The sequence below is a fragment of the Conger conger genome, chromosome 11 (genome assembly GCF_963514075.1).
Source record: "Conger conger chromosome 11, fConCon1.1, whole genome shotgun sequence".
Taxonomy (NCBI): Eukaryota; Metazoa; Chordata; class Actinopteri; order Anguilliformes; family Congridae; genus Conger; species Conger conger.
The window spans coordinates 4,274,998-4,301,765 of NC_083770.1; the positions used below are offsets into that span (position 1 = coordinate 4,274,998).

The window sequence follows — 26,768 nt, forward strand, 5'->3', positions numbered from 1 at the left end:
TTAAGCTAAAAATACCTGCAATGCTTGAGAAAAAAATACATTATTTTTTACTTGCATGAAAATGTTCATTACAGACATGTATTTATTAAATGTAGATGTAATTTTGAATTATTTGTCATTTTCCAGTTTTTATGTTTTTATTCTTCTTTTTCTGTTCTTACAGTTACTCCTGAAACAAATATATTTGTTTTTTGAATGACAACCAGTTCATGGTCTACTAAAGCACCATAACCGATGATAAAATGCATGGATGTAATGATGATACTGTACCAGGTAGATTAATCCTGTGATTAAAACGCACTACTGCATTCAGGATGGAGAGGAACGCCACCAAACACACCAGTGCACGTTGTTCTGCAGTAACACATGTCACTTCATTCACGTTGTGCACAAAATATTTCATCATGGACAAAAGCATTGGCAAGCGTTACCATACAAGATATCAAAGCACTAATTTACTTACTTCTCCCAGGGCTGCACATGTGGGTTGTTAATGTCAAATATTTTATTAACTGCAGTCTGTAATGATTAATAATGTAATAATGCCAGTAGTGTGCTTAGTCTTCAGCAAAATATACATCCTGAGTTAGTGAGGGCTGGATCCCCAGCTGTCACCCTCCCTCTGTCTGTTACCCTCTCTGCGTCCTCCCTGTCTGAATAATTACATAAAAAATGGATGGGCCCCATGGTCTGGTATCTGTTAAGGCCCTGTTCTAGTCCATGGATGGGGCCTCTGGTCTGGTATCTGTTAAGGCCCTGTTCTAGTGCATGGATGGGGCCCCTGGTCTGGTATCTGTTAAGGCCCTGTTCTACTGCATGGATGGGCCCCCTGGTCTGGTATCTGTTAAGGCCCTGTTCTACTGCATGGATGGGCCCCCTGGTCTGGTATCTGTTAAGGCCCTGTTCTAGTGCATGGATGGGGCCCCTGGTCTGGTATCTGTTAAGGCCCTGTTCTACTGCATGGATGGGGCCCCTGGTTTGGTATCTGTTAAGGCCCTGTTCTAGTGCATGGATGGGGCCCCTGGTCTGGTATCTGTTAAGGCCCTGTTCTAGTGCATGGATGAGCCCCATGGTCTGGTATCTGTTAAGGCCCTGTTCTAGTGCATGGATGAGCCCCATGGTGTGGGACTGAATCTTTACATTTTTGTCATTTGGCAGACGCTTTTAATCCAAAGCGACTTACAAGTGTATAGGTTCTTCCACAGGTTACAGGGAGGGTTAGGGAGGGTTCAGTCAGCCAGGATCCAATCCCGGTTCTCTAGTGACCCCTGCTGACTAAAGCTGCACATGAAGGGTCTTCCTCTGACTCATGTCTGTGCAGCTTGGCTGATGGGCTGTGGTGTGAACAGAAGCTGTGGGTGATATTGTGTGCTTCAGAGGACTGTGCATGTTTGTGTAGATTGTTTTGCATTAGCTCTGATGGCATAAGCACTCCTCCCAGTCCTGTACACATACCACCCTTCATTCAGAAAATGATGTAATGTTCAGCCAATCTTAAGCTATGCACAACACATTATAGAAAACATGCAGATGAATAATTTTTTCAATGTGCTTTGCGAAAAGGAGCAGCTGATGACATTAAGTGCTTGTGCTCGTGTACACTCTCTGCCATTGGCTCTGGCGATGTCACATGATAATGCAAATGTAATAATGTGTAATAATAAATAAAAAATTAATTTATATGAACTGATTTCCCCAGTATTTCTTCCTGTCTTATTATTATTTGTATTATTATTATAATTATGCATCTGCCTTATGTATTATGCAAAGGAATAAATTATGTAATGTTCAACACATCAGAGCAGAGTAAGCTTCACCACCCAAGAGGAGCACAAATCATTCAATTAATATTCATGTCAACAACAAAGAATACATACGTTTATCCTTTTCTAAAAGGATGTGCAGAAATAGAAGGTAGAATATACTTCTAAGAATGTCCTTAAGCACTTCAATGACTTTCTCAATGAAATCTGAAAGAAATGAGATGGCATTACGTCATAAAAATATAATGTTATATTTATTACATTTATTATATTTTTATGGCCTTAAAGGTACAATAGGTAATTTCCAATTTCCTAACGGTCAAGAGAGGAATTGCAGCAACAAACACGCTCAAACCACAACACTGTTTATCCCTCCCCCTTCACTGTCAACGCGCTGACGTTGAAACGCCATTGGCTGTGGCAATGTGAACCAATTTGCAAAAAGTAAAATAAATAGATAAGGTATTATGGTTGAAATGACGGTCTCTGTAACCTTGCGTGGGATCCCCTACCCAGCTAAAGTGGGGTGAACCACTTAATGACCATTTAGTAGCACCCCTAGTGGTCACATATGTACACACATAAACACACAAACATAATGACTTGTACAGGTATGAGCCCACATGCCTTATATATGAAGCAAGTTATACTTACATCCATATTTTTTCCTGTTCAGATCTGACTGCCAAAAAGACAGTGTTCGCCTCACACTCGGGATCATCATCCATAACAGGAACACTGACAAACAAAAGGAAAGGAACACAATAAAGATGTTTTATTATAAACTGATCCTGGTGAATCCCTTTGATTTAATACATACATGTATTTAAAATATCAGTAATATAGTAATACACCTTAATGATTACTAGTGATACCAATGAAGGATTACTAAGTACACCAAGAATACCTATCCCATTTCCCATTTTCTTGTTCATGTTAAATTGTTACAAAAAACAACCATGGAATTTAGCTGATCTATTTTGAAGAGAACATGGTATTGAAAACAATACAAACCCTAACCTAAAATACAATATCACAAGTTATTTTGAAACACAGAGTGCTTTGGATGAATGCTAGTCACAGCAACCTTACTTTTTTGTTTTAAGGCAGCTTATATTCGCTATCTTTGTTCTTAAAGGTATGATAGGTAATTTTGGACAAGAGAGGAATTACAGCAACAAACCTGCTGAAACCACAACACTGTTTATCCCACCCCTTCTCTGTGAACGTGCTGACGTTGAAATGCCATTGGCTGTGGCAATTAGAATCAATTTTCAACCAATGAGCTTGAATTATTGTACAGCTATACGATGTTTTGGTACACAGTGCCGGCCCGTCAACTGCATCTACAGTACTGTGCAAGTCTTAGGCACCTGTATAACATTCTGTACAGATAAGATTCTTTCAAAGATCATTCAATGAAAGGTCCTAAATAAACGTACTATACATTTACATTAAATTTTAGCAATTTGGCAGAATATTTAAAAACTGAATCAAATCAATATTTTCTGTGACCACCCCACGGCGTTAAAACGGCATCACTTCGGAGATAGCCAACGCTGTCCTGCAGTTCTATAAGACAATCAGCAGGGAGGTTGTTCCAAGCATGTTGGAGAACTTGCCACAGTTCTTCTGCAGACTTTGGTAGGCTCCTTGCTTCTGATCTCAGACAGCCTTGATCAAAATTAAATCTTTGGGAAAATTAGTATTTGGAAATGTCAAATGTGTTCTTTTATACAAACACACTCAAATAAATAAACATATATATAATAAAGTCTAGGGTGCCTAAGACTTCTGCACGGTATGTGTGAGCTGTCCCTCATTCACCCAAGTGCTGACATTTCTGTGCACTACCTGTACATGCTTGGTATTGTTTAGCATTACTTATTCTAAAAGAAAACTTACCTGCTGTAAAACCGAATGTAGAAAGTGTGAAAAGCAGAAACAAAATTTCCAGTTGCAATAAAATAGATTGGTACTCATACCCCGAGGAATGCATGAACCCTGTAAGCACAGAAAAGGACAGTGTTTGAGACTTTTGGTTACTAACACATGTGGACACACATCTCAGTATTGCCCTTCTGCTGATCAAATTAAAGTCACAAAGATCAGATGCTGTACAAGAACACCAGGAGGGTGAATTGGTTGTGTGTAGTTATTGATATATTATTATATATATTATATATATTATATTATATGTCATTGACAGCCAAAATAAGCACTTTACCTTCTGACCTGCCTCCTACAAAAGGGCCCCCTTTTTAGTTTATAAACAAATAATCCCCCATCCAACACCCCCTATCCCCCGACCCAATCTGCAATCCCAACACCTCCTATCCCCCGACCCAATCTGCAATCCCAACACCCCCTATCCCCCGACCCAATCTGCAATCCCAACACCCCCTATCCCCTCCCAGGGAAAAGAGGGGGGGCCCACAGAAAAGTTTGCTTGTGGCCCCCAAGATCCCAGGTGCCTCAACATGAGAAACAGATTCATATTAATTAGAAAAACAGGAATCCACTAATAATCAGAAAAAAACTACATCTCCACCGGTCAATGTATTAATTTAACGTCCTGACTGTCACATTTCATGCTTGTCACGTCATGTTTCATGTTTAATTATTGTCTTCGTTATTTTATTGTCTGTCACGTATGTCACGTCTAGTCATGTCTTGTCATGTCACGTTATATAGATTATTCATGTCACAGCTTTGCAAACTTCTTACGTCACGATTTATGTTTGTTTCATGTTATGTTGTTTCGTTCATTGATTAGCATACACTTTTTTGTGTCTTTCCGCAAACATGCGTTCATGCTTTCTCTCTCTCCCTTCCTGTCTCTCACGCTTCCCTAATTGTTTCATTTTCCCGTGTCTACTTACTAAACTGCTAATGTTAGATCAGGATTGGGTAATACTAACATTCTAACCATGTTTACCTTATGTTTCTCGTGCATGTCATTTACTAATTTACTAAGGCTAGGTCAGGATAGGTTTATTACTAACGATTACAAATTATGTTGTTAACTTGTCAATCCTCCACACCAGATTTCCATTCACATGCTGCTCTCAAACTAATTGTCTGCACCTGTCTACACCTGCATATAAGCTCAGTGTTCATGTCATGTCTTTGTGAAATTGTTGCCTCCTGTTTATCAGTGCTCGGTTGAGTGGTTTTCCAAGCCATTGTCTACCTATTACGATACAAGCCTGTTTTCCCCAAGTAATTGACTTCTGCCTGCCTGTACCACGACCTCTTGCCTGCTGTCTTTGTGCATTTGCCCCGCGGAGCGGACTTCGGTCTCGACTCTTGCACCCCCTTCGACCCCGAGCCTGCTTATCGTCCGTCTGCACTACTGCCCCGCTGACAGCTTTCCTGGTGACTGGACTTATTGCAGCATGTACCGATTATGAGACTGCCTTCTCCCTCAGTACTGTACTGTGGTTTTGGCTGGATTAACTGTGTATGAACTTTGCTTGTTTTTGACTACGCTTTGGACAATCCCTTATTAAAGCCCTGACGGGACTTGACTGTTTGTCTGAGTCGTGCATTTTGGGTCCAACCCCCACACACCCGTCTCATTGACAAGCAAACTGAAGAAAAAAAACTTGACAATAAACACTGTGCACTGTGCAACACAATTAATTAACATTAATTAATCCCTATAGTCTCACATGTATAATAGTTTCTGACTCAGAGAAACGTTGATAGAATGTCCATTGTTTCTGGAGAAATTATCATTGTTGTCCGTTTCGCCGTTGTATACTTCTACAAAGGTACTTGTAGATAGGAATTATATTATCTGTGTTTTGTAAAGGCTCTCTCAAACACACTGAGCCCAAGTACAACTGTCTCTGACCAGTATCTACCCCCGGGCAGCGGTTCTCTTCCTATTACGGCACATATTGATCCATCCATTATCTTAACTTCTTATCCTGAACAATTTAGACTCTCCAATCAGCCTAACCTGCATGTCTTTGGACTGTGGGAAGAAACCGGAGTACCCGGAGGAAACCCACACAAACACGGGGAGAACATGCAAACTCCGCACAGAGAGGCCACGGCCGACGGGGATTCAAGCCCAGGACCTCCTTGCTGTGAGGCAGCAGTGCTCAGGACCTCCTTGCTGTGAGGCGGAGGACCTCCTTGCTGTGAGGCGCAGGACCTCCTTGCTGTGAGGCGGCAGTGCTCAGGACCTCCTTGCTGTGAGGCGGCAGTGCTCAGGACCTCCTTGCTGTGAGGCGGCAGTGCTACCCACTGCACCCCCCCATACCGATTCACTAAATGACCGTAAAAATTCCACTTTTCCAGTGTGACAACACATATTTTCCGGCTGGAAAATAGAGCCCACATGTACATTCTTACTGTAATATCTATTTATGCATGACTGTATGTTTGCATTGCAGTGAAACATTGAAGTTGCTTTTGATTTTACACATACAACATTTATAAACTTTCATTATTTACGGTGAGTTAAGCACTGTTACAGAATGCTGCAGTATATGCCACTGGACATCTGCAGCCAAACACTGATTGCACACACAGTGTATGTGTAGTGTGTATTTTATCATACTGTAATGACAGTCTTACCTGAAGAACAAACGGCTGAGAAACTGCACAGTAGCACACTTCCAAAAAATAATCCATTTAATAGAATTGTTCCTTCATCTGCGGCAGGGTATGTCAAAAACTCCTGCAGAACAACTTGATTTGAAGAGAATTGAGAGAGAATTAAATTATTCAGACACACGCAAAAATTTTTAAAACAATTCCTACCTTGTGCACTATTACCAGTTAAATGGTCAGTAACAAAAGAAAATAGTGAAGAAATCACACCTTTTTGAAGTGCATGGTTTATAGTAGATAATTGTATGTATTGAATAAAATGATGCATGTAACAATACATTCATAACACATTTGTAATATGCCCTAAATTCTTCATTACATTGCCTTTTTTTTTAATCTGACACATTTGTCCAAAGTGACTTACAGGTGATGAAACTAAGCAGGGGTCAATCCCCCTGATACAATGTGGGGTTAAGGGCCTTGCTCAAGGGCCCAACAGCCATACTGATTTTATTGTGGCTACACTGGGACTTGAAACACCAACCTTCCAGGTCCTAGTCAAGCACCTTATCCAGTTATGACTTTTGTTTGAAAGTTTCCAGTATTCATACATTTACAATATTCACTGATACTTTTTCGGAAATAAAAATGAAAATGGACGCACTACCTAAGCTTCTTTTTTTCTCCGAATACAAGCAGCACCGTACAGATTTTTATTCAATCAACATTGCATGCATTTGGACATGCTCAAACATGAGAACTACATGTAAACAGTATTCTCACATACAGTCCCCTCCAGAAGTATTGGAACAGCAATGGCAATTCCTTTGTTTTTGCCATACATTGAATACACTTGGGGCTGAGATAAAAAGATGAGCTTGAGACAAGAGTTCTGAATTTCAGCTTTTATTTCCTGTTTTTTTAAACTACTTTGGATATTTTGGTATCAGACCAAAGTAAATAACACTTAATATTTGGTAACATGTCCCTTGCGTGCAATAACTGCATCAAGCCTCTTTCAGTTTGTTTGTTTTTGGGGGGGTTTTTTCCCTTCAATCTCCTCTTCAGGAGGTGAAATGCATCAATTGGGTTAAGGTCTGGTGATTGACTTGTCCAGTCATTGTCTTGCTGCATGATGAAGTTCCTCCCAATTAGTTTGGAAGCATTTCTCTGTAAGTTGGCAGATAATGTTTTTGTAGACTTCTGAATTAATTGTCATGCAAGCCCAAGCCATGACAATTCCTCCACTGTGCTTCACAGATAAGCTTGTATGTTTTGGATCATGAGCAGATCCCTTCTTTTTCTGTACTTGCCTTTCCATCACTTTGGTAAAGGTAAAACTTGGTCTCATCAGTCCATAAAACTTTGTTCCAGAACTTCTGTGGCTCATCTCTGTACTTCTTTGAAATTGTAATCTCACCTTCCGATTGCTACTACTGATGAGTGGTTTGCATCTTGTGGTGTAGTCTCTATGTTGCTGCTCTCTAAGTCTTCTTCAAATGGTTGATTGAGATACCTTCATCCCTGCCCTTTGAAGATTGTTTGTGACGTCACTGACTGATGCTTTGGGCTTTTTCTTCACAGTTCTCACAATGTTTCTGCTGTTGTTTTCCTTGGTCGACCTGTCCAATGTCTGTTGCTCAGCACGCCAGCGGTTTCTTTCTCAACTATACATTTTTATTTATAATGCTTAATAACGTCATTATTTTTTAACAGTGTCCTACTGCTGGGGGAATGGGGATAGATATGGGTGTGGGCCCCAGATTTAGTGAAATCTCTGTTGTAGGTTTTCCCTCCTTACATGTGTGCGTCCTGGGTTTCACCGTGGCTGCTGCAGTGTTAGCAGTTGTAAGCAGCATTCCTGCTGTTTGCTGCATAAAAAAAGCACAAAAATAAAAACGAAAGAAAGGTAGGTGTTTATAGTGTCACTATTATTTAACACTTTATTTCACACCAGGGTTCAAAGTCCTACTGTAAATGTAAATGTGTGTGAACTGCTATGTATTAGCTCCATAATTGAATTATTGACCCCTTATAGCCCAGTGAGGCCACTGCTCAAGAACTTTTAGCTGTTCCTTCTTCAAGGCTAAAAAACAGATGTGACCGTGCCTTCGCAGTTCTAGCCCCCACTCTGTTATTTTATTTCTCCTGATACATTCCTTCTTGCTATATAATTATTATTATCATTTTATCTGCGTATGTTTGTATGTTTTCTCATGATGTGAAGCACTTGGTAAACACTGTTTTGAAAAGTGCTATACAGTCCCCTCCAAAGGTATTGGAACAGCAATGTCAATTCCTTTGTTTTTGCAATACACTGAAGAGAATTGGGTTTGTTCATAGATGTTCATATTTGGTTTTAGCCTTGGGTTTTGCCTGTGAATACTGCATTTTTCAACAACAACGTGATGACCAGAGAGCTGTCTTTGGGAGAAAAGCAAGCCATTTTGAAGATTTGAAAAGAAATCGATCAGAGCCATTGCACAAACATTGGGAATAGCTTGTACAACAAATGTCCTGAAAAAGAAGAGTTTCTGGGCAGGTCTTGCCTCGGGACATCTGCAGGGTAACTTACGAAGCGGTGGAGACCGGTCCACCGGTCCTTCCGTCTGGTCTTGGGCCAGACCTCTTTGTGAACATCTACCAGTACCATAAGGGGCGACATGGCTCAGGCAGTAAGAGCAGTCGTCTGGCAGTCGGAGGGTTGCCGGTTCGATCCCCCACTCGGGCTGTGTCGAAGTGTCACTGAGCAAGACACCTAACCCCTAAATGCTCCTCACGAGCTGGTCGGGGCCTTGCATGGCAGTAACTTGCACTATTTGATAGGTGTAGAGCCAGTGTTCCCGCTCCTTGCTGACACCACACTGCTTAACTGAACACAACTTGCATATTAAATAGTTAAACTGAAATATTTCTTGCATCTCTGTTATGTGTACATGCATTCATATATGCAGCGCATTCATAACGCATCTGTCCTTCCCTGAAATTGCGACACACGGGGCGGCATTAGCTCAGGAGGTAAGAGCGCTTGTCTGCCGGTTCGATTCCCTGCCCTGGCTGTGTCGAAGCGTCCCTGAGCAAGACACCTAACCCCCATTACACCCTACGAGTTGGTTGGTACCTGGCATGGCAGTTTATCACTGTTGGTACAACTGAGTGTGTGTGTGTGTGTGTGTGTGCAACTGAGTGTGTGTGTGTGTGTGTGCAACTGAGTGTGTGTGTGTATGTGTGCAACTGAGTGTGTGTGTGTGTGTGCAACTGAGTGTGTGTGTGTGTATATGTGTGCAACTGAGTGTGTGTGTGTGTGTATATGTTGTGGGAGAAAAATATAATGTAGTACAATGTAACCTAGGATATATGTATCCAGATATGTACAATGCATATAGTTAGAAAACTGCTTAAAAGAATAATGTGCTTGTGACAGATAACCAGCAAAAATGTAAGGGAGGGGTGAGTGCTCTGCCACAGCTTACGTCATATGGGCATATGTGCAGGGGATAAAGCAGAACACGCTTCCATTGTTGGGTGCGCTCATGTGCTTGTTATGATAAAAAATAATGAGGAGGAATCGCACCCGAGGTCGGTTCCTCCTTACCTAGACTAAGGAGGAACCACGGATGATAAATATAACCTTGAAGATACTGTAGCAGTGGGCTAATTGCAACACAAATGTTATATGACTTAAGGAGCAGATGTGGGCCTAGGAGTACAACGCGTGGGAAAAATACTGAGACCCTGTCTGCTAAAATCCAGAGTGTTTTCTCACATTGGTGTGAGGCATTCTCCGTGCTTTGTTATAGGGTTAATAAAGCTTGTATTATTGAAACTCTCCTTGCTGTGAAAGAACTGGGTTCTTTTAAACAGGAAAGGTTGCTTGCAAGAAGTCTCTCCTAAATCAAGGGGAATTTTCCCCGACAGTAACTTGGCGTAGTCGGCAGGATCTCTAACTCGTTTCTGTCTCAGAAGGGGCTGAGTCTCACCAGTCCGGGACTGGAAAGGGATTGGCAGGATCTCTAACTGCTGTCTGTTTCAGAAGGGGCTTAGTCTTCCTAGTCTGGGACTAAAAACGAAGACCGCCTCCGGGAAGAGGGAGCGACCCGAGATCCGGATCCCTAAAACGAAGACCGCCTTCGGGGGGAGAAAGCGATACGAGATCCGAATATTGAGGAAGGAGAAAGACTGAGTGGCAACCCCACAGCAACGAGAACGAGACTTGGGCAGACTACACCGGGTGTAGGGCGTGCCTATGCGTTGACGAACGCACCGGTCCGGGACCGGAGATCTCGTAAGGCCTTAAAGACTCATTTCAGGTTGGTACCTTTCTGTAATTGTTAAAATGGGGAATAGTTGCGGGAAGGAGTTAAATGTGGGCTGTGATAAATTTACAGGGCCCCTAAGAACAATGTGGAACCAACACGGACCATCAGCCGTGGAAGGTTTAAAAATTTGGCGAGAGCATGGGTTTCCTTTAAATGGCACATTTTCAACACAGAGGTTAGAGGATGTTAGAAAAAATATGGAAAGTTGTACTAAGAAAATACATTTTTGTAAAAAAAAGGAATTAAGGGGATTTGAGTTATGGGAACGAGAGGCACGTGAAAGGCAGGCGAGACAACAAAGAAATAATGATAAAAAAGGGGAAACTCAGCCTCCGTCGTATTTTCCAGCTGGGGCGAGTGGGAAAAGCACACCCTGTTTATATCCCTCACTAACCATGTTAAAACATTCCGAGGTTGACACGGACCTGGACTGCCCGGTGCCCCGTCCACCTCCTCACGCACCTCCACCGCACCTGCCAGCCCCGGTCCCCAACACCCCGACGAGACCGCCTGCTCCAGCCCTGACTCTGCCATCGCCACCACGCCTACAGACTCCTGGAAGAGGGACCCCTCAGCCACCAATGATGACACCCTCCACCAGCCCCAGGATCACCCTGTGGGACCAACCAGACACCAAACCCTCCACGGGCCACACCAGATCGGGATTACAGTATCAGCCACAGAAAAACTACCTGTGTGCAATACCAAACTGTCAGTTCCCTGCCACAGGAACTGCAGCAGACAGAGCCCCTGTCTGTGCCTCACACACCGCAGAGGCACGGGAACGCCAGTATGGATTAAAAGACATTCCAGAAGGAGAATGGAATAAAGAACCATATCAGGGTGATCCCGAAGGGTGGTATGGACCTAAACCTGATGATCCTCCCCGCCCCCAGCTGACAATGGGACAGTTTCCGATGGTAGAATGTCCGGACCCCCATCAACCAGGGCAGGTACAATTGGTGTACCGACCCTATACTAGGGACGAACTAAGGGCAATCTGCTCGGAACTACCGAACCCAAGTCATACCGGGGGAGAAACTTTCTATGACAAATTGATGGAAATAATACAGTGTGCTAAACCAAGCAGTAATGATCTGGAAGGCATCATGCGCATGCATTTGGGCACCAGGTGGGGAAAGGTGAGAGACAGAGCTGGAGTACCGGGCGCCGGAGGGCAAGTGGCTGCCTTCGACCCTACCGTCATCTATAACCCAGCAGCAGGATCCCCATATGGCTTACAGACTGCGGCTTTGAGGGCAGCTCTCACACATGTTTTTCCCACTCACCTGGATACAGGTAAACTGGCCAGAACCGTGCAGAAACCCGAAGAAACAGTGGAAGAATATGAAGACAGGCTGCAGAGTGTTATGGAACTGCATGGAGGATTGCCGAAGCCCCAACCATTCCCGGGAGTGCAAAACACACCATACGAGTCGTATCTCAGTCAACACTTTATGAACGGGCTGAGACCCAGCCTACGGGCAGTGATACAACAGACTCTTGTGGGATGGCAGCATGCCCGCCTGGATGACCTAAGACGCCATGCACATCATGCCGAAAATAATGAAAGAGAAAAAAAAGAAAAAAACAACAAAAAACATCAGATGCAAATGGTACAAGTAACTGACCTCCAACTCAAACAGCTGAAGAGTCAGCAGCCAGCTAGAGGAAGAGGCAGAGGACGTGGAAGTAGGAGAGGAAGAGGGGCTGGGAGAAGCAGCGACAGAAACGGCCCTTGTTATGTCTGCGGAGAAGAAGGACATTGGGCACGAGACTGTCCCAGGAAATACAAAGGGCAGGGCGGAGGAGACCAAAGACTGGGCGAAAGAGGCGAGCAAGAATGGCAACACGCTCCACAGGGCCGGGGCACAGTGAATCATCCTGATCAGTTTGACGAACAAGATTGAAGGTGCGAGGGGAAAGGTGGTTGGAGCATGCGGCAGACGGGTGAGTCCACATTAATGTTGATAAAATGCAAACCAGGAGATTTACCTAATTGGACATTAAAAGTAAATGGGAAAGACATGACCTTTATGGTCGATTCTGGGGCCGGGGTGTCAGTAATAAGTAAGAATGCATGGAAAGGGGCGCAGCCAGCAATGTCTGGAAGAGGCTTAAATACTGTAAATGCGGGGGGGGAGTACTGTTTATGAAAATTTCACTGAGCCGCTGCCTACCGTTAGTGAAAACACCGCTACCCATCATTCTTTCTTATTTTCCGAAACATGTCCAGTAAACCTATTAGGAAGAGATTTAATTCGACTTTTTAATATTTGTATAATTGGTACAAACGGAGAAATGGTTGTTACACAAGGGACAAAGCCCATTAAAAATAAAAAATGGATTTATGCATGGGGGATCACAGAGCCACCAACAGCTGCATGTCTAAAGAACGAAGCAATACATAGGAGAAGGAGATATTGCAAAGCACCAGGGGATGAAATGTCGTCAGACAAATTGCATGTAACAATGAGGGTAACAGAGCAGGAAGATTGGGGGTTCTTGGGTAAGCTTGGAGATGGCAAAGTGTATATAGGAGATCTCTATATGGGGCCACAAGCTACCGCATTTTCTGTAAATTTGACAGAGGAGCAAAAATCGCTGTTTTGTGTGCCAGGAAGTGTTCCACATATTTCGATTGAAAAGAATTCTGATTGGGCATGGGAAGACCTGGGCCCTTGGATGGCTCGGTGTCAGAACACCAAAGATTGGGAAAACAAAGGGTGGGGCCAATATTCACCCTCCCTTCAGGTACGTCGAGTCTCAATAAGAGAATACATACCTGTTTTTCCGCAATTGTTAAAAGGAGGGAAAGGCCCTACAACGGGCACCTCCATTTTTCTCAATGCCTCGGAAAAGGAAACACTCCTAGCACAGGTCCCAGAAAAACTCTGGACCACAAATACAGCATCAGCGGGATTACTGGCAGGTGCCAAACCGCTGGAAGTCTCCCCAAAGTCATCTTACAGGCCATGCAAACGTCAATATCCTCTTCGACCAGAGGCCGAGGAGGGTATTACGCCAGTGTTTGAAGAACTATTAAAAGAAGGAATTATTGTGCCGTGTACAGGTTCCCCATGTAACACGCCTATACTGCCAGTACGAAAGCCTGATGGAACTTGGCGATTTGTACAAGATTTGAGGGCAGTAAATTCGGCTATAATTCCTAGAGCGCCTGTGGTGCCTAACCCCGCTGCTATTATGTCCCAGATCCCGGGTGAAGCATGCTGGTTTACTGTGATCGATCTAGCAAATGCATTTTTCAGTATTCCTGTAGCTCAGGAATCGCAACCATGGTTTGCATTTACATTTCGAGGGAAACAATATACGTGGACTCGAATGCCACAGGGCTACGTTGAAAGCCCTGCTGTATACTCTGCCGCACTAAGTGAAGGATTGGAAGTTTGGAAGGATTCACTTTTCCCCAAGGAAGCACATTGGTGCAATATGTTGATGATTTATTGATCTGTTCAGAAACAGAACAAGATTGCACTGCAGACACTGTTGCGCTTCTCACATTCCTAGCAGAAACTGGGAATAAAGTGAAAAAGGCAAAATTACAATTGATACAAGAAACAGTGCGATATCTAGGTCATGACATTTCTAAAGACGGCCGTTCGTTGGGCTTAGAGAGAATCGAAGCGATTCTCAAAGTACCCAAACCACAGACTAAAACTCAGATGATGTCTTTTTTAGGCATGACAGGATACTGCAGATCCTGGATCATGGATTATGCGCAAAGAACGCAACCTTTGCAGGATATAATACATGGTAAAGGGTTAGGGTCACATGACCCCTTAGAATGGACTGAGGCAGCAGAAGCTGCATTTTTAGATTTAAAAGGGCAATTACAAATAGCCCCTACATTAGGAACACCAAATATGGACAAAGACTTTACTCTGACGGTACAAGAGAAGGGCGGATATATGTCCGCTGTCCTGCTCCAGGAGCATGGAGGTAAACAAAGACCTGTCGGGTATTACTCGACGAGACTGGACTCAGTAATCCGGGGACTTCCCGCCTGCATGCGAGCAGTTGCAGCGGCTGCTGCGGCTGTAGAAGCCACCTGTGCTTTAGTGGCTTATCGACAGCTCACTGTCCTGGTTCCGCATGCTGTGGCAGAAATACTGCTGAAACAAAAAACCGCTCACCTTTCAGCTTCGCGCATGCTCCACTACCAACATGTATTAACAACCCTACCTAATGTTGTTGTGAAACGATGCACTGTTTTAAATCCCGCTACTCTTCTTCCCACAGAAGCAGACGGAGAAGCACATGACTGTGTTGCTGTTTTGGAGGAAGTCCTCACCCCCAGACCAGACCTAAAAACAGAACCCATGCCGAATACGGATATTGAATTTTTCGTAGACGGATCCGCTTCAAAGGATCCCTCAACCGGTGAAAATCATGTGGGCTATGCAATAGTAACCGAACATGCGGTACAAGAGTCCGCCCGGCTACCGGGTCACCTTTCTGCCCAAGCTGCAGAATTGTTCGCCCTTACCCGAGCGTGTCATTTGGCAAAAGGTAAAGTTGTAACAATTTACACAGACAGCAGATATGCATTTGGAGTGGTACATGATTTCGGTGCAATTTGGAAACACAGAGGATTTCTCACCAGTGCGGGAAAACCCATTCAGAATGGACCCCTGGTCAGAAATCTTCTGGACGCCATCATGCTGCCCAGATCTGTGGCAGTTTGCAAATGCACTGCACACACTGGGGACAGTACCCCCTTGGCTAGAGGAAATGCAGCAGCTGATGCGGCTGCTAAGGCAGCAGCACATGCCCCTGTGAAAACGACCCTCCAAATGTTGAATGAACAAAAAGACCCACAGCTCACAATACAAGAGAGTCAGGAAATGGCTACCGCCACAGAGAAGGCAAAATGGAAAAACAAAGGGTCAAAGGTCGATGGTCTGTGGGTGGGGAAAGCCTCAGGTAAACCTTTTCTACCACAATGTTTGGTTCCATACTACCTGAAATTGACACATGGAAAGACCCATGTGTCAAAAGGAGGGATGGTGGCAGAAATGGAACAATATTGGGACCTCAGCACATGTGCATTCAAAAGTCACTCACAAAATTTTTGTTCCAGATGCATCGTGTGTGCAACACACAACGCCGGAGTAGCAGTAAAAACAGAACCAGGCGCTCAACCACCAGCACAAGAGCCGTTTGAGTACTTAATGATGGATTTCATTGAACTAACCCCTTGCAGAGGCCAAAAATATTGTTTGGTGATCATTGATATGTTTTCAAAATGGATTGAAATTTTTCCTTGCAGACATGCAGATGCAACAACGGTGGCGAAAGCACTTATTAGGGAAATCATTCCCAGGTGGGGAATACCGAAATGAATATCCTCAGATCGAGGTTCACATTTCTATAACAATTTGATGAAAGCATTGACCGAATTTTTCTCCATTGACATGCGATTCCACTGCGCTTATCACCCGGCCAGTGCAGGAGCAGTGGAAAGAGCAAATGGAGTAGTCAAAAACAAATTGACAAAAACAATGGTGGAGACAGGGCTGGATTGGATAACAGCTCTGCCCATAGTCATGTTGTCCATGAGGTCAGCGGTAAGTAAGACGACAGGATTGTCGCCCCACGAGGTCATCACGGGGAGACCCATGAGAACCCCCGTGGGGCCCCCAATTGCCGGGACAGACCTAGCCCTAGTAGATGATCAAATGGTTCGATATTGTGTGGAATTGAATAAGGCACTGCGATTTGTCTCAAAGCAGGTGAAAGCAGCACAACCGGCCGTACGTGACGAACCTGGCCATCAGCTGAAACCAGGAGACTGGGTGGTGGTGAAGGACTTCCAGAGGAAGAGGTGGTGCGAACCTAGGTGGCGTGGACCGTTCCAGATCCTGCTCACCACTCCGACGGCTGTTCGAGTAGCTGAGCGCACTTCCTGGATACACGCCAGTCATTGCAAGCTGTACAAACGAGGGGGATGCCTGTGACGAGCCATAGGCTGTCTTTGATGAGCAAAGCAGACAAATGTTTTTAATTTTTTTATTTTTTTATTTTTCTCTTTGAATATGTTATCATTTATATGATAAAAGGAGGGATTGTGGGAGAAAAATATAATGTAGTACAATGTAACCTAGGATATATGTATCCAGATATGTACAATGCATATAGTTAGAAAACTGCTTAAAAGAATAATGTGCTTGTGACAGATAACCAGCAAAAATGTAAGGGAGGGGTGAGTGCTCTGCCACAGCTTACGTCATATGGGCATATGTGCAGGGGATAAAGCAGAACACGCTTCCATTGTTGGGTGCGCTCATGTGCTTGTTATGATAAAAAATAATGAGGAGGAATCGCACCCGAGGTCGGTTCCTCCTTACCTAGACTAAGGAGGAACCACGGATGATAAATATAACCTTGAAGATACTGTAGCAGTGGGCTAATTGCAACACAAATGTTATATGACTTAAGGAGCAGATGTGGGCCTAGGAGTACAACACGTGGGAAAAATACTGAGACCCTGTCTGCTAAAATCCAGAGTGTTTTCTCACATTGGTGTGAGGCATTCTCCGTGCTTTGTTATAGGGTTAATAAAGCTTGTATTATTGAAACTCTCCTTGCTGTGAAAGAACTGGGTTCTTTTAAACAGGAAAGGTTGCTTGCAAGAAGTCTCTCCTAAATCAAGGGGAATTTTCCCCGACAATGTGTGCAACTGAGTGTGTGTGTGTGTATATGTGTGCAACTGAGTGTGTGTGTGTGTGTGTGCAACTGAGTGTGTGTGTGTGTGTGTGTGTGTGTGTGTGCAACTGAGTGTATGTGTGTGTATGTGTGCAACTGAGTGTGTGTGTGTGTGTGTGTGCAACTGAGTGTGTGTGTGTGTGTATGTGTGCAACTGAGTGTGTGTGTGTGTGTGTGTGTGTGTGTGTGCAACTGAGTGTGTGTGTGTGTGTATGTGTGTGCAACTGAGTGTGTGTGTGTGTGTGTGTGTGTGTGTATGTGTGCAACTGAGTGTGTATGTGTGTGTGTGTGTGCAACTGAGTGTGTGTGTGTGTGTGTGTGTGTGTGTGCAACTGAGTGTGTGTGTGTGTGTGTGTGTGTGTGTGTGTGTGCATGAGAGGCATCAATTGTAAAGCACTAAAAGTGCTATATAAATGCAGTCCATTTGCCATAATGCTGATGCAAACCAACCTGGTACAGGCAACAAATATTCAGTCACTTACCAGAATTTATCCCTATTATAATGAGAAACGACTCCAAAGGCAGTGCCATGTTTGTTAATCTCTCATAACGTGTACCTGTAGAAAGAAACCAGTCATTTTAACAGTAGTATCCAATGCTCATGATGTTGCTGTATTTCCCTGGTTGGAGAAATCCCGGGTCTGACACAGAGCCCTCCTAACACCACCAGAGAGCTTCCTAAAGTTTATTCGGCCTCTAGGAAGGTTTTAGCCACAGAAAAATGGCCAGCCACCAAACCCTGACTAACTAATAGTTTTGTTCTAAAATATTTAAGGGGAAACTCAGCCTAAGAAATATTTCTAAGTGCTAGCATCAACAAAACAATGTGTCATTATATTGAAAATACTATATACATTTAATTCATGTAATGGCTTGATTTATAATTGGAAAAATAATTTGGATGTCAATTTGGATGAGACGAGTGACTGCTACTTGACTATTATGTTCTTAATAGCTAATTCCCCACCAGCAGCCGCTACAATTTATTATTTATTCATTTGGCAGACAGTTCTAACCAAAGAATACTCTCTACTTAGGGAGTAATGGGTGGTCACTGGGGCAGGATCATTCACAGCTAGGTAAGCAAGGGTGAGAGGTCTGCACTGAAGACAGGCAGTGTCTGGGTGCCAGCAAAGGGTGTACAAGAGTGGCTTAGCATGTGTGAATGCAGGCACGTTGAAGACCAGGTGACCAGTTGCAGTGTCGAGATGGCACAGGGCAATATACTGGCCAGGAAACCAGACAAGAGATTTACAAGAGATTGGTGTGTGTAACTAAGTGAGTAAAGGGAGTACCTGCAGTGACATGAAAATATATTAATGGCAAAAATAACTGTCAGATGATTACCTTGCTCAGAGCTGAACAAGAATGCACTGAATGTACGGATTTTAGGATTTTTCTTTTTGTCACACCCATTTTTACAAAAATAATTTTGTTACATGAAGATATTGCAATTGATAAAGCATTTAGATTAAATTCACCAATTTTAAACAAATATTAATGAAAAATATTTCTTGTTATAAGTGATTTTTTTATGAAAATGCTGGTGCCAACGTTAAGTTTACTTTGTATAGATTAAGGATTAATATAAAATGAAAACATACCAGGAAGTACATATGGAGCCACCTTAAATATCACTAGGATCCTCACAAAATGTATAATACTGCAAACATAGGCCTCTCCAACAGAGCCTGCAAAACAAAAATATAAAAATATTTTAAAAAAACATAAAATATAAGCAGTGACAGATGTGTTGCTATTTGTTGTTCCCCCTCATTTTATCATAAATTTAGAATGACTAATAAACTAATCATCTTTTTAAAATGATTAAAACCAACTTATAACTATCTGCAATAGGTTCAAGCAGTTGGTTCCATTATTTTAAGGAAATATCCAGCACACCAAGATGGCATGACACACCCACACTGTATCTTCTCTGTGAAATAAAGACAATTTTAAATATAAAGTAAGGATTGCTGGGTGGCTCATTGGGTTACAGCACTGTTCTGGAGCACCCAGGGACCAGGCCGGTACACAAAATAGCCGATTGCATCAGTTAGGGGTCCCTGTTTCATTGCTCTCGGTAGGGTTGGGTATCAAGAACCGGTTCTGAGTTGGAATCAGTTACACATTTTCAAGAACCAGGAATCTAGGAAATGTGAGTCTTGAATTGTCTTATTGGATCTTGAAGATGTATTTTCAGTTGCATTCAAAAAATGAGTGAAATGCATTTAGCATTAAAAAAGTCTGCCAGGGCCTGCTGTTCTAATATCCACATCCCTGGTTACCTTGTACGTTATCACAGAATGTTGACCGTTTTTTACAACCTGGCTGATATTCTAAATGTTCTTAAGTGTGGGTGAGCTTCATTCGAGAAAGCAGGAATATAGATACAGCCAAAAGGTTGTATCAATGCTGTAAATGAATTTCATATAAGGAAGTACCTCCAGTATCTCGAAACATTTACAGCATTGTGTAGACTTCAGCTTTTCACCTTTTTTGATGGTGCACACACAGTCTCAGTAACAGCCCAGATCAGCTCACCCTAGTGCCTTGCACATAAGTACCATACAATGCACAAAACAGCATATATCCAACCATTATATTATACATTCAGTGAGCACTTTATTAGGTAGACCAGCTTGTTAATTAAAATATTTACGAATAAGTAAAATACCTAATAAATACCTAATAAAGTACTCACTGAATGTATGTTATATTATATTTTAATTATATGTTTCACTCAGTGAGCTAACAGAGCAGCATCACCCCTCCTGCAGTTAATCCTCAAAGGGAAACACCATCATTTTTCTTTTGCTTTTGAAACATTTTGGTTTCATTTCTTCTTCAAAAGTAGGCAATGCATCAGAACCAGGATTCAATAAGAACCAGATTTGATGAGCAGAATCGCAATCAGAATCAGAATTGATGAAATCCAAACAATATCGAACCCTCCTGTAGCCCCCACTGCTTGATTGGCAGGCAAGACCACGTGTTTCAGAGGAGAACTCTACACTCTGTGTCTACACTCTCCCAAATACGCAGAAGGGATTGCAGGCACCATGAACAAGACTGTAAATAGCTAATACCATATTCACATTTAAGAATGGAACTGGACATGGAAAAAGTAAAGGAGACAGACTTACTTTCAATTTTACCCCATATGGCAAAGGCGATGGTTAACAAGATGCATGGAATGGAAACTTGAAGGTGATATAGCAACACAACCCCCTTGCTTTTAACTAAGGAACAAAGAAAAGCAGTAAAGTAAGTCAAATGTATATACAATCCCCTGTAAAAGTATTGGTACAGCAAAGTCAATTCCTTTGTTTTTGCAATACACTGAAAACAATTGAGTTTGAGGTCAAAAGATGTTCATGACAGACATGTTCATGACATGACAGATCCGACTTTCAGCTTTTATGTCCTGGTATTTTTATCAAGATTTGACAAGAAATATCACCTATTGTATAAGACCACCCAATATTTAGGTAATTAAGTATTGGAATGGTGACTGGGTTTCTTGTTGTCCAGATGTGTCCTGTTAGACCGATTCATTAAACAATAAATAGTTGGTTTGCGCCTTGGGGTTTGCTTGTGAAATGCATTTGTCAACCACAACATGAAGACCAGAGAGCTGTCTTTGGGAGAAAAGCAAGCCATTTGAAGTTTTGAAAAGAAGGGAAATCGATCAGAGCCATTGCACAAGCATTGGGGATAGCGTGAGCAACAAATGTCCTGAAACAAAGGTCAACCAAGGAAAACAACAGCAGTTGATGACAGAAACATTGTGAGAGCTGTGGAGAAAACCCCGAAAACATCAGTCAGAGACAAAAACAATGTGTACACAAACAATCTCTGTAGTAACAATCAGAAGGCAAGACTAAAATTAGAAAAAAAATGAACAGCTATGAGCCACAAAAGTTTGGAAAAAGGTTTTACGGACTGATGAGACCAAGATTAACCACTCCCAATGGAAAGGGGAATCTCCTCACTGAAGAACTCAGCACGCCCTCTGGAAAGGGCAGAGTGAGGAGAAAGAAGGGATCTGCGCATGATCCAAAATATACAAGCTCATATGTGAAGCACTGTGGAGGCTTGTGTCATGGCTTGGGCTTGAATGGCTGCTTCTTGAATGTCCCCCCCCCCCCCCCCCCGCGGCGTGGGCCTCCACAGCGTCGGAACCCCTAGAACCTCAGCTACCCCCCGCTGACCCCCTGTGAGGACTTTGCTGTCACAGGGGGACTATGGAACTGCCAGTCTACCACTCAGAAGGCTGACTTCATCCCTGCATATGCCTCCCTCCAGTCCCTACAATTCCTTGCCCTCACAGAGACCTGGATCACACCTGACAACACCGCCACTCCCGCTGCCCTCTCATCCTCCTTCTCCTTCTCGCACACTCCCCGGCCTTCCGGCCGTGGCGGTGGTACTGGTCTTTTAATTTCCCCCTCATGGAAATTCTCTGTTCTCCCCCTCTCTGACCTGTCCATATCCACTTTTGAATTCCATTCTGTTGCAGTATCCTACCCTACTAACCTTTTCATTGCAGTTATCTACCGTCCTCCAGGGCCCCTGGGAAACTTCCTTGATGAGCTAGACACCCTTCTCAGCTCCTTCCCTGAGGATGGCACCCCATTGATTCTCCTTGGAGACTTCAACATCCACCTTGAAGCCTCCCAGGCTGCTGCCTTCCTACCGCTAATCCACTCCTTCGGCCTCTCCCTGCAACACTCTCCTCCAACCCACAAGGCAGGCAATGTCCTAGACCTTGTGAGGAACTGCTCATGCTCCGATTTCACGGTTACCCCTCTGCATACATCTGATCACCACTTCATCTCATTCTCCCTCCCTCTTCCTCCCCATCCTCCTCCCCCTCCTCCCACCCACACTTCCTCAGCCCGCCGTAACCTCCACTCCCTCTCACCCTCTTCCTTTGCCAGCACTGTCACCGCCTCACTCCCCCCTCTCAAATTCTTCTTTGAACTCCCCACTGACTCTGCATCTGCCACCCTCCTTTCATCTCTCTCCTCCGCCTTTGACTCTCTCTGTCCCCCTGTCTCAAAGCCACCTCGCACATCCCCTCCCAGTCCTTGGATATCTGACACCCTCCGTACCTCCAGGAGCAGCCTCCGCGCAGCCGAGAGGAAATGGGGAAAATCCAGAGACCCTTCAGACCTCACAATTTACCAGTCTGTCCTGGCGGCATTCTCTTCTGCTGTCACTGCCGCCAAAACAAAATACTATCAGACACAAATTCAGAACTCAGAAATTCAGAACCCCCGGAAACTGTTCTCTATTTTCTCCTCTCTCCTCAGCATGCCGTCTCCTCCACCTCACTCCTCCTTCACTGCTGATGACTTTGCTGAGTTTTTCGATGAGAAGGTCACAGTCATCCACAGATCCTTTACAACCACCGCCCCCCTTACTGTGCCCTTCCCCCCCTCTAGGCCCATCCCTTCCTTTTCCACTTTCTCCCCCCTTACAGACTCTGATGTTTCTCAACTCCTGCTCTCCCACCGCCCTACAACCTGTGCCCTTGACCCTATCCCCTCTTCTCTTCTCCAGACTATCACACCAGACATTCTCCCATTTGTCACCTCCCTTGTCAACTCCTCCCTGTGTTCCGGCTGTTTTCCAGCATCCTTCAAGAGGGCCCACATCACTCCATTGCTAAAAAAGCCTACCCTGGATCCCTCCATCATCCTGAACTACCGCCCGGTATCTCTTCTTCCTTTCCTTTCTAAAACTATAGAACGAGCTGCTTCTACTCAACTTTCTTCTTTCTTTTCTAACAAAAACCTGCTAGATCCCCATCAGTCTGGCTTCAGATCAGGCCACTCGACAGAGACCGTGCTCCGCGCTCCTCTCCGTCCTCTCCGAGTCGCTCCATGCCGCACAAGCAGCCTCCCTCTCCTCTGTCCTCATTCTTCTAGATCTCTCTGCTGCCTTCAACACTGTGGATCACTCCGTCCTCCTGTCCGCCCTGTCAGCAACGGGCATCTGTGGCACAACCCTGGACTGGATTGAGTCCTACCTCTTTGGTCGCTCCTTCCAGGTTGCCTGGGCTGGTACGGTATCGACACCTCGGCCCCTTGCCACAGGAGTTCCCCAGGGCTCAGTCCTAGGCCCGCTTCTTTTTTCTCTTTACACTCGTTCCCTTAGCCCTGTGATCACTGCACATGGGCTATCCTACCACTGCTATGCGGATGATACCCAACTCTTCATCTCATTCCCACCATCTGATACACAGGTTTCTGCCCGTATCTCTGCTTGCCTGAGTGACATCCAGAGCTGGATGGATAACCACTATCTAAAGCTTAACCCAGGCAAGACTGAAATGATATTCATTCCTGCTAATACCTCTCCCCACCTGGATCTCTCCATTTCCCTTGGGGATACCACACTCACACCATCACCCAGTGCAAGGAACCTCGGCGTGGTGATGGACAGCAAACTGTCCCTTTTCGAGAACATTGCGGCGGTGACCCGGTCATGCAGATTCTTCCTATACAACATACGGAGAATCCGCCCCTTTCTCACCCCCTACTCAACCCAGCTCCTGGTCCAAGCGATGGTTCTGTCCCGCCTGGACTACTGCAATTCCCTCTTGGCTGGCCTCCCAGCATCCGCCATCAGACCCCTCCAACTTATCCAGAATGCAGCAGCTTGTCTGGTCTTCAACCTTCCCAAATACTCACACGTCACCCCCCTGCTTACTTCCTTCCACTGGCTGCCTGTCATGGCTCGCATCAAATTCAAAACATTGGTGCTAGCCTTCCAAGCAGTTAAGGGGTCTTCCCCAGCTTACCTACAAAAAATCATCAGACCCTACACCCCTGCCAGACCCCTTCGTTCAGCCTCCACAGGCCGCTTGGCACCTCCCCCTCTCCGAACCTCCACCTCACGCTCAGGACTACTGTCTGTTCTGGCTCCACGGTGGTGGAATTAACTCCCCGTTGAGGTCAGAACTGTATAATCTCTCCCCACCTTCAAGCGCAAGCTGAAGACGCACCGCTTCAAGCAGCACCTCTCCCCATCCCACCCTACCTCCCTGTGAACCTTAATTGTTGTCTTTGTGATTTACTTTGTGTTTTGGTATTTTTAGTTGGCTAGGTAAGCAGTATTTGGATAGTTAAGTGTGGTCACTTTTGCTTTGTTGTTTGTTCATTTGTTGTTTAAAAAAAAAAAAAAAATAGGCCCTAGTCCTTATCTTTGTTGTACGGGTAGCAATTGAAATTGTACTTCCCTCTAGGGTCTTTCTGCGCACTTAGCCCTGGTTATGGGTATGCACTTTGTTGTACATCGCTCTGGATAAGAGCGTCTGCCAAATGCCAATAATGTAATGTAATGTAATGTAATGCTTCTGGAGTGGGCTCACTAATCTTTATAGATGATGTAACTCATGCTGGTAGCAGCAGGATTCATTCTGAGGACCACAATTTTGTCTTATTTGAGAAATGTGTCCAAACTAATTGTGGAAAAAGTGGAAGGTTTTAGACAGGCCAAGTCAATCACCAGACCTTAACCAAATTGAGCATGCATTTGGAGAATGAAGGGAAAAACCCCACTGAAACAAACAACAACTGAAAAAGGCTGCAGTAAAAACCTGGAAAAGCATAACAAAAGAAGAAGGCAACAGTTTGGTGATGTCAATGGGTCGCAGGGTTGATACAGTTATTGCAAGCAAGGGATATGCTACCAAATATTAACGGTTATTTACTTTCATTTACTTTCATTTGCTAAACACACTATATTCCAATACCTTTGCTCACCTAAAAATTGGGTGGTCTGACATCAATGGTGCTATGTTCTAAGTAGTCAAACACATCTAGGTGTAAATACCAGGAAATAAAAGCTGAAATTCTGAACTCTTGTCTCGTGTTCATCTTTTTATCTCAACCCTAAATGTATTCAGTGTATTGCAAAAGCGAAGTAATTGGCATCGCTGTTCCAATACTTTTTGAGGGGACTATATAGCACTTTTCAAAACATACAGTTTACAAAGTGTTTCACATCATCAGAAAACATACACAAACATACACACATAAAATGATAATAATAATTATATAGCAAGAAGGAATGTATCAAGAGAAATAAAAATAACAGAGTGGGGGCTAGAACTGCGAAGGCACGGTCACATCTGTTTTTTAGCCTTGAAGAAGGAACAGCTAAAAGTTCTTGAGCAGTGGCCTCACTGGGCTATAAGGGGTCAATAATTCAATTATGGGGCTAATACATAGCAGTTCACACACATTTACATTTACAGTAGGACTTTGAACCCTGGTGTGAAGCAGTGTTAAATAATAGTGAATTGGAACAGGAGAAAACGTGCACTATAAACACCTACCTTCCTTTCGTTTTTCTTTTTGTGCTTTTTTTATGCAGCAAACAGCAGGAATGCTGCTTACAACTGCTAACACTGCAGCAGCCACGGTGAAACCCAGGACGCACACATGTGAGGAGGGAAAACCTGCAACAGAGATTTCACTAAATCTGGGGCCCAGCAGTTGGACACTGTTAAGAAATAATGAAGTTATTAAGCATAATTCATCATTGTTAATCAGTAATAAATATGCTACCACTGAATTATCCTCTTAGAAAGAGAAGCACTCAATGTGCTTTGTCTAGAATGGAACTCTGGTATTTGGAGTGTGAATACGACCTGTTGTGACCACCAGTCACCACAGGTGTCGCCAAATCCACCGAAACTGAAAAATGAATGACCAACTTTAAGTTAAGAAAGCCACCATGCATGCTGAAGAGCCCTTAAACCTCATGAAGGAATTAAAAACACAACAGTGACATTAGAAAATATTTCAGGCAGAAGCATATGCTTTTATAACTTGAAGATTTGATCTTATTCACCATTCTTTTTGATTTTATATTCTAGGTACCCTGAATGGTCTGTTAGACTGTAATGTTAGACATTAATTACAAAATATATTGGATGATAAAATGCAAAGCATTTTCAAAGTATAAATATATCATTTTGAAAACATCCGTATTTCACTATTAAAACACGATATGCTCTGTGCTTTACCGTTTTCGGGTGAATTTAAATTTGTGTGTAAGACACCAAACCATTTATTTTAGGATGATTGCGAACAGTATGTGACCATGCTACTTCATGCTTACCCTGTTTTTGTAGCCAAGCCGTTGCATTGACTGATTTTCTGTCTGTATGGACTCTGCACATGAATTCCCCTCTGTCTTCAGTTTTAACATCCCTCAGTTTCAGAGAGAAGTTGCCTTTGGGAATCTCCTCACTGAAGAACTCAGCACGCCCTCTGAATCTCTCAGGCTGTGACTCCGCTCTGTACCGCCCCTCCATAAACAGCAGCACCTGGATTTCTTCATTTGTCTTTATCCACTCGACTTCTAACTCTCCGAG

General features: G+C 43.7%; 1 protein-coding gene across 3 annotated transcripts; it reads right to left on the minus strand.

The window, feature by feature from the left end:
- Positions 1-26,768, minus strand: LOC133141035 (uncharacterized). 3 transcript variants are annotated; one of them, XM_061261398.1, is made up of 10 exons: positions 26,513-26,768; positions 25,725-25,847; positions 20,521-20,616; positions 18,979-19,065; positions 17,857-17,931; positions 3,669-3,767; positions 2,418-2,501; positions 1,878-1,970; positions 1,184-1,334; positions 265-354 (listed from the first exon to the last, which is right to left on the minus strand). In XM_061261398.1, exons 1-9 carry the CDS (start codon positions 26,706-26,708, stop codon positions 1,276-1,278), a joined length of 912 nt encoding a protein of 303 aa, XP_061117382.1. In that variant the 5' UTR covers positions 26,709-26,768; the 3' UTR covers positions 265-354; positions 1,184-1,275. The 3 variants fall into 3 exon arrangements, with proteins under 3 accessions (XP_061117379.1, XP_061117382.1, XP_061117380.1); XM_061261396.1 differs by having other exon boundaries at positions 1,184-1,352; XM_061261395.1 differs by lacking the exon at positions 1,184-1,334 and having other exon boundaries at positions 1-354.